Raw genomic sequence first — 9130 nt, 5'->3', positions numbered from 1 at the left:
GGTATGCAAAAATCCGCGAAACATGAAACTGCGTATAGAGTAGATTGTGTTACTTAGGGAGATCATATATCCTTGTTTCCTTGCAGATCCTTAAGAGAGGGTGAAGGAGGTCAAGCGTCCTCCTCTCTAGCGGTGATCCACACAGCAGGGTTACGACGATGCTCCTCAAAACTCCAGACCTACTCTGAGGTGAAGATGGAGAGGAGAATAGGAAAAGGTAAACAAAAGCTCTCTAGCCCATGGGGCTCTGAATCCCTCCTATCAAACCCTAATGGGTCCTCCCCTAGTGGATATTGGATCTGCATCCAATAAGACAAGGGCTCCGTCGGATATCTCATATCCAAACCTACTCTGAGGTGGAGATGGAGAGGAGAATAGGAAAAGGTAAACAAAAGCTCTCTAGCCCATGGGGCTCTGAATCCCTCCTATTTATAGAGGTCCCCTGTCAAACCCTAATGGGTCCTCCCCTAGTGGGTATTGGATCTGCATCCAATAAGACAAGGGCTCCGTCGGATATCTCATATCCGAACCTCTATTCATCGCAATGCCTACCATATGTGTGTGACCCTCTAGGCCCAATATCGAGCTGGCTGTGAGTTATACCTGTCAGAACTCCTTCTAACTCAGTGAATTATTATCTCTGTAATAATTCACTCGACTCATCGACTACGGACGTACTAGGCCACTACGCCGTAGTCCCCAGACGATATAGGGGAATCCAATCCATTGGACCTGTCTGTCCTCAGTTACCGTGTACCTATAGTCTCTCATCCATCTAATATACTAGAGACCGTATATCGAGCATGGTGTTGTCAGACCCACACGGTTTCTACTCGAGTCTCTCTCTAATCGGATTCTCCCGGAAAACTCTTTCTCTCTCAACCCGAATGACCCTGGCCAGGGATTTGTCTGAGCAAGAACACATGGGATAATCCTCTCATGACGCCGAGAGTGGATGATCCTCTATCGACACTCAATAGCCCTCGTAAGGTCGACTATCACTCCCAATGACCAGCTGTACTAGATCTGGGACAACCAAACCTATAAGTCTGGTATCAAAGATTGGAGCACTCATATAGGACATCCTTGGTGTTTCAAGTCTAAGGACTAGATACACCACTAGGACTACGAAATCGCTGTCTGACAATAAGGTATCATCAACCATCCAGCATTCTGTAAGCAGATCAATCAGTGAACTCATTCTCTAATGAGCACTTGTACTGTATCCCTAGTGTCCCTACACAAGCAGCTTTGAGACCAGCTGCATCCATCATATGGACGGGTATACAGCACACCAGTCTGTCCGGTTATCACGATATCTCTCTCGAGTAACTTATGACCGGGATTATTTATGATATGTGTTTAAAGGTGAATCGATCTCACTATCGTGATCTCATCACGATCCGATTCTCATTGCACAAATCCAAGGACATCACAATATATGTATACATTTATGCAATAGTTATAAAGTGATATATGCCAAAATATAATAAGCAAAAATATTCTATATTAAGTCACACGTGCCATCACTCACGTGATTGGCTTGCTGGGCACCTATGACTAGCAATTACTACCAGGCAGTGGTACCGTCGGTAGTTATTATTGCCAATCTGTGATACCACCGATAGTTATTATTGTCAATGGTACTGTTAGAGCCTAGTCTCCGAGGCTCTATCAGGCAGTAGTATTATCAGACTGGGCAATACCGCCCAGTGTCAGTGCTGCAGGTGATGGTACCACTAGTACCTTGGAAACCCGGGATAAGACACTTTTTGGCTCCAATTTTAAAGCCATTGGAGCTTATAAATACCTTACCATTTTCTGCATGAAAGGCAATCAAAGTGTGAAAAAAAATCTTTTAGTGTTGAGGTGTAAAAGTGTTGTAAAAGTGCAAAGAGCTTCCTCCTCTCTCTCTCTCTTTATTTTTACTATCATCCAAAAAGAGGTGTGAGGCTTGTAAGGGTTGTCTCTAAACTCATGAAAAGGAGAAAGCGCTATAAAGAGGTGGTTGGTCTTCGCCTATTGAAAGAAGGACATTAGTGGATGCTAGTGATCTCGACGGAAGAGAAATTGGGAGTGGACGTAGGTCAATCGACCGAACCACTATAAAATTGGCATGTTCTTTTCTTGGTGCGTACTTTACTTTTGCTGCATTCCACTTTAATTTATTGTAAACTGTCCAATCCCCTCCACTTTAATTTATTGTAAACCGTCCAATCCCCACTTCTCTACTCACTTACAAACTTATTCAAGTCAAATGATATTTTAATACGATTTTCATCACACTAAGAGTTTCATTGTACGAAGTTTTTCGAAAGCGATTAAATTTGTCATTCTTAGTGCTGTTCTTGATCCTAACAATAAAGACCTAACTATGATAATTAAGATAAATAATTATAATTCACGAAATTTTAGTTGTCCGATATATCATTTGTTCATGTGAACTTCCGACGAAATTTTGGTGAACTTTCGGCACATCATCCGAACCTTCGGCGTATCGCTCGATCCATCGGAATGTTGACTCCCGCAATATCCGATCTTGGCACAACATCCGATTCTTCCAACCCGATGCTCATTTTCTGACTCTAGCCCAACGTCTGATTTTTTTTGCTTCAATTATTTTGTCTTTTCATGATTATGATTAGTTCTGTGTCACTTTTCTCAAAACATGGATTAGATTATAAACTCATCAATTAATTTCATCATCAAAATATGAGATTCAAACGACACCAAATTAATAAATTAATTAGAAAAATAAATTTATCAAGATCAGTTATGATTGTAGTCCAAAGAAAGCCAATCTTAAGCCTTCCCAAGGCCAATGTTAATAATGACATAAGCCTTCTTAGATCTAAATAAGGAGTATGCAACTTCATGAGCAATAATAATATCATCCTAAATACTATGACCCTTCACAAGTGCTTACTATTATTTGAAAATTATATTATGCAGTAGATATTTCATGTGATTCATAAAAAGATACGATAATTTAAATTACATAAGGAAATAGGTCGAAAGTCTAAAATGGTAGACGAATTCAAGCTGGAATGAAATATATGAATGTTTTGATCTAATCCTCATGCAAAATCGATAAGTTATGAAATTAATTAAATCAAATCAAAGATTATGTTCTAATAGTCATGATCAAATTCAACCGTCAAATCATATAATAATTCACTGAATCAGAAGGAGTTCTGACAGGTATGACTCACGGCCAACTCGATATTGGGCCTAGAGGATCCATTAGGGTTAAGTTGACAAGAGACCTCTATAAATAGAAGGGAACCAAAGGTTCATAGGTTCGAGTTTTTCTAGGTCACCTTCTCCTATTCTCTTCTTCCCTTCTCCTCCTCAAATAACAGGTCTAAAGATTTAAGGAGCATCATCCTAGCTCTACTGTGTGATTTATTTTCTTTAATTGTTTTACTGTTTCATAATCATGATTAATCCTGCATCACTTTCCTCAAAATACAAATTAGATTGTAAACTCATCAATTGATTTTATTATCAAAATATGAGATTCAACGGACATCAAATTAATAAATCAATTAGAAAAATAAATTTCTTTATGATTGTATTCCAAGGAAAGCCAATCGTAAGCCTTCTCAATGCCAACCTTAATAATGACAGAGGCCTCCTTAGACCTAAATAAGGTGTGTGCAATTTTTTTTTAGTAATAAGAATATCATTCTAAATACTACGACCCTTGAGAAATGCTGAGTATTATTTGAAAATTATATTATGCAGTAGAGATTTCATGCAATTTGTAAGCAACTCGAAAAAGATATGATAATTTAAATTAGATAAGGAAATAGGTAGAAAGTCTAAAATGGTAGACGAATTCAAGCTGAAATGAAATCTATGAGACTCAATCCTCACACAAAACCAATAAATTATTAAATTAATTAAACGTCACCCAAAGTAAATCTTTCAACCGTGAAACCATATGATCGAGGACTCTTACCATTGCCTATAGATCAAATAGAATCCCAAATCTCCATGCTCAAAAGGCCGAATCAAGGATGTATGGGAAGTTGTATCAATATCGGGCATGGTAGAGCAAGCACTAGATGGGGTAATAGTAGTGGCAAGCTGGTTCACAAATGCCTATAAAAATCAACAAAATGAGACCTGATTTATGGATGTTGAGCGATAACTTTAGAACCAACCTTAATAGAGTTGATGAGATTTTGCCTACTTCTAAAAAAAAAAAAGATTATGATAGTACCATATGCTACGATCACAATCATCGATCGATCCAATGGCCTTTGGCCAAAACCCACTACTTGAGATTAATTTGTTTGAGAATAAAATTCAATCTTTTATGAATGACATGAAAGATAAATGGCTTCGACATTATTAAGGTCAGATTGGAAGTTTTTAAATTTAAAGTTAGATATTAGAATACTCTCGACCTCAATAGCTTGCTGGTCCAAATTTCTAAACTGCTATCAAAATAGGCAAGACGGTTAAGGGAAGTTCAATTGGCACTTAAGACCTCATGGAACCCATAGTTTTCAATTCATAAGTTATGGAAACGAAAAGGATGCCTCTTATTCTGTTGACTCGAAACAATCAAGAACATAAAAGGAGCATGATCAAAACAACACCAACTAAGATGTTTAACAGAAGAAAGATTAGACAGATTAAGCCAACTGACATTAGCAAACACACGATCTAATGTTCGATTGGAACCGAGACAACGCTAGCAACTGAGGTAGACGCACGTGCCTTACACCCTCTGGGATTCTTTGTTCCTGACAGCCGAGGCTACCGTCATCACGCTTACCTCCACCGCACCCTTGTTACGAGAAAGTTGATTGTGAACAGTGGAGCGGAACATCCACAATAGCCTCATCTGGATTGCCAACCACCGAAGGCAACTCCTCGCTCGCAGCGTTTCACCGAGCAAAGAAGAAAAGTGCTTAGCTATGAAATTAATTTTCGAATAAATCAAGAATCAAAACTTGATCCTTAAAGTACAAAGACTCTCTTTACATCATTGATACCTCGAGATCTGTGTATGCTGCCCTGCACCATAGTACCACTTTTGCTATCCTATTTTACATCTCATTACTATCTTTCCTGTCCCGTTCACAAAAAAAATACCCTAAAAGAAGTTTGAAACGCTAATTAATTACAACTTACCATTAGGATTTTGACGCAGTCAACACAGAACTGGATGAAGGTGCCTTTGGAGACCCAATTATTTTGACTAGAGATTCAAAGCCCGAGGATTGAAACATTATTCAGTAAATTTCATATAAACTTCAAAGAAGTTTGATTGTTAAAATCCATTTATTCTTAGGAAACCAAACATTAATATAATAAATAAAGAGACAGAGATGCTCTTTTAACAATCGAAAAAGGACAACAAAAGGTTCCAATATGGGTGGCCAATTGTTAGATTAATTAGAACTTTTAACCTGACTTTCCAATTTCAATGTGTAACATGATTTAATCTACTTCATTATTTGGCTCAATTATGTAACTCAGTTTACATAGAAATGATAAACCATTAATGACCAATTCGTAGATTACTCGCAATCAACTTCTATGCTAAACGATACTTAATATTGATGATCATAATATAAATATTCTATAATGTAAATTGATAAATTAATTACGTACGAAGGCAACAAACATAAAACATTTTATATAAGTAGTAAAATTTATTATTTTTGAAAAAATAAAATAAAATAAATTAATTAACACAATAATAATAATAACAAAATCGTACGAAGGCTCTACTTTTCACAATAATAATAAAGTATTACTCGATCCTAATACTCATGTATACATCCATCATCGTGGTTAATCTCAAGCTAACTTTACCGTCTATCAAACTAACTTTCTAGAGGAGAATTGTATAGAATTTAGGGTCAAACTTTTGGCCAACTATTTCTCATGTGATCCGACCCCATCATCCACACAGGTCGAACCTGTAGTCAATGTGAAGCTTGGAAACAAACTTTTGGCCTAACCGGTGGAAACACTGTGCAGCTTGGAAACAAATGCCTAACCGGTGGAGATAGCTTCAATGATGCCAAAGAGACTTGACCGCCAGTATATACCCCACATCAACTCGTCTTTGTCTATTGCACCTCTTTTCTATTCTATTTCCTTGGCCGTATCATGCCAACGCTTTTACGTCCACAGTCCATTGTGTCATTTGGTTCTTAGCTCCTGTCGTGGCATCTAAGCGATACTTCCTTCCACCATGCATGGCACGGACAAGAGATAGACTTCCACATATGATGTCATCAGCATACAACCGTAAGCTTCATCTTTGTCAAGTAGTCACTTCCATGCCAACTGCTCGAAGCTTCGTCTACCTCTCCTTGCACTCTATATATACTCCCTCCTCCTACCGGTGCAGCAATGGCCTTCTCTGGTGCAGCAATGGCATCGCTCGGCGGCCTCTCCTTCCTCCTCCTCCCCCTGCTCTTCGTCGTCTCCCATGCAGCTACCTTCGACATCGTCAACCAATGCTCCTTCACTGTCTGGGCCGCCGCCGTCCCCGGAGGCGGCCGCCAGCTCGACCCGAGCCAGACCTGGACCATCAACGTCAATCCCGGCACCACAGGCGGCCGCGTCTGGGCCCGCACCGACTGCTCCTTCGATGGAAGCGGCAGCGGTAGCTGCCAGACAGGCGACTGCGGCGGCCTCCTGGAGTGCCAAGGCTACGGCACGCCGCCCAATACGCTGGCCGAGTTCGCCCTCAACCAGTTCCAGAACTTGGACTTCGTCGACATCTCCCTCGTCGACGGCTTCAACGTGCCCATGGACTTCAGCCCCACCTCGGGGGACTGCCGGGGCATACGGTGCTCCGCCGACATCAACGGGCAGTGCCCCGCGGAGCTGAGGGCGCCGGGCGGCTGCAACAACCCTTGCACCGTGTTCAAAACTGATGAGTACTGCTGCACCTCCGGCAGCTGCGGGCCGACAAACTACTCCATGTTCTTCAAGAACAACTGCCCCGATGCTTACAGCTACCCCAAGGACGACGCAACCAGCACCTTCACCTGCCCCGGTGGGACTAATTACAGGGTTGTCTTCTGCCCTTAATTATCACGTGGGAGGAGAAGGAGGTGACGGCGGACGTACAAAGAATCTACTCGTAGATAAAAGAATAATAAGCCAATTACCCAGTAATAACAACGAATAAGAGGGTGTCTGTATTGACATCCGAATTGATGAGTGCTTTGTTGCACAAGTGATATATCTCATATCCCTATGTTGTACGTCATTTGATGTTATGAAAGTTTCTATAGAAGTCGACAATAGGATCTCTTGTTGGCATCAGACTCGAGAAAAAAATAATATCACAACATTTAGATCTTGTCATATGGTCTTTTTGGATCTCTCTCGATGATTTGAATTTGTGTTAGATGGATTACCAGTTCTAAAATAATGTGGCCATCAAGTCAAATATATTATAGTACTTCAGGTCATCTAACTCAGGACTTCCAAGAGATCTCGAGGTCCTATTTTGACAAGTTAGGCAGATAGAAAATATGAAGTCATGGATTTTTCATTTAAAGATCTGGATATGATTTTTTATCAACACCAATTAAGCTTTAACATACTCTCTCCAAATGTTCTGCTTGTTTTTGGGTGAAAGAAAATTCCTGTCAAACGTAACAGGAAATTAATTAGATTGAAGCAGGATCTGAACACTTCCATTTGTTCCATGACATATTTCACCACCCAAGAAAATTTGTGGTTGTCTTGAAGAGTGGTGTCAATTTCCACTAGTTATGAAGCCTTCTCATCAAAAGGACTAGAAATGACTTTGGTAATTTAGATATTGGATTAAGTTTTAGTTTGTGTTTAACAGCCTTTGAAAAAGCCAACGTCAACCGTTTGAGAAGTCCATCAGTATCTAGAAAAAATAATCGAAGGTTTTTTTTTTTTGTTCTTGGGTTGATCACTAATATTCACAATCATTTTGTATTTATCTTTTATAGTTTAATATAATAGTCAAGTTATTATAAATCTATGTGATCTCAATAACATTAGAACCGATAAAAAAAAAGAAAAATTTAGATCTCGAAGATATCAAAAAATATTAAAAAAAATAATCAATTATTCGAAGGAAAAGTTGTGATTGGCATATCAAACTTATGACTTTCCAACAAAAGAGATTTAAATCATGATACTGACATCAAACAACACATGCTATCATTGTCTTACTTTATCAAAACACAAAAGAGACCAACAAAAAGAAAAATCTAATATTACAAAATCATTGTCTTCTTCTAATACTTTAATTGAAATGGAATATTATAGAGAGTTTAAGGGTTTTAGATGTATAGTTAAAATTCCTTCAAATTTGGCTCGTATTTATATAAGTTTTGAGAAATTTTTTTTAATCATATACTAAAATTACATGATCAAATTAATTATTTAAATATATGACTTATCCTCAAATCATATATTGATTAACGATGTAAGAAATATAAAATTATTATTTTATATTTATCTCTATAGTAATCTTCTATCAATAATAATAATATTTGTTTAGAATTTTCATCGACTCCCTCCATCATCATCATCATCATCATCATATTCCTTAGTCCTAATTTCATTTCGTGATACCTATACTTCCTTTGTTATGATATATTTTATTAGATCGGGAATATTGTTGTGGACTCACATCAATAGAAACTTTGGTACTAATACCAATAATTTAATTAATTTAGATGGATAATATATTTTTATTTTCCTTTGGGGTTCGAGGATCATTTTAACTCTTTCAATATAGTTTTTCTTACCTTGAAGAAAAAAATAAAAACCTTTTAATTCATTTGTGAGGTTCCTTTTTATGCTGGTCAACAATAGGTACTTGGATGGTTTGATTGAAAAGATGGTTAATTTTAGGGTGATTTTTTTACACAAATATTTTTATTTTAAGTTTTTATCGAACGACATCCTCTTATTGATTTTTCTCAAATAATAGTATTTAAAATTTAAAATTTTAAAATTATCTCTCTTTTATTCACCTCGTCATGTCATTCACTCTATATTTATTGATACATTTTGCTTCCATAAAGGGAAGAAAGGAAGAGAAATGGAAAAAGATGGAGACATAGAAAAAGAGAGTGGAGCATAGTGAAAAGGGAAACCA

At 37.9% G+C, this 9130-nt stretch overlaps 1 protein-coding gene across 1 annotated transcript; it reads left to right on the top strand.

Moving 5' to 3' along the window:
- Positions 1-6366: 6366 nt before the first annotated feature.
- Positions 6367-7342, top strand: LOC135643490 (protein P21-like). The gene has a single exon (XM_065160510.1). The coding sequence runs from the start codon at positions 6382-6384 to the stop codon at positions 7066-7068; it is 687 nt and encodes a 228-aa protein (XP_065016582.1). The 5' UTR covers positions 6367-6381; the 3' UTR covers positions 7069-7342.
- The last annotated feature ends 1788 nt before the right edge of the window (positions 7343-9130 follow it).

This window comes from Musa acuminata, chromosome BXJ3-7 (assembly GCF_036884655.1).
Source record: "Musa acuminata AAA Group cultivar baxijiao chromosome BXJ3-7, Cavendish_Baxijiao_AAA, whole genome shotgun sequence".
Lineage (NCBI taxonomy): Eukaryota > Viridiplantae > Streptophyta > Magnoliopsida > Zingiberales > Musaceae > Musa > Musa acuminata.
Note: the sequence above shows the minus strand (reverse complement) of the source record. Positions and strands in the feature narration are given on the sequence as shown.

Coding starts and splice junctions, on each gene's coding strand:
- LOC135643490 (XM_065160510.1), top strand. CDS start 6,382: ATGGCCTTCTCTGGTGCAGCAATGGCATCGCTCGGCGGCCTCTCCTTC.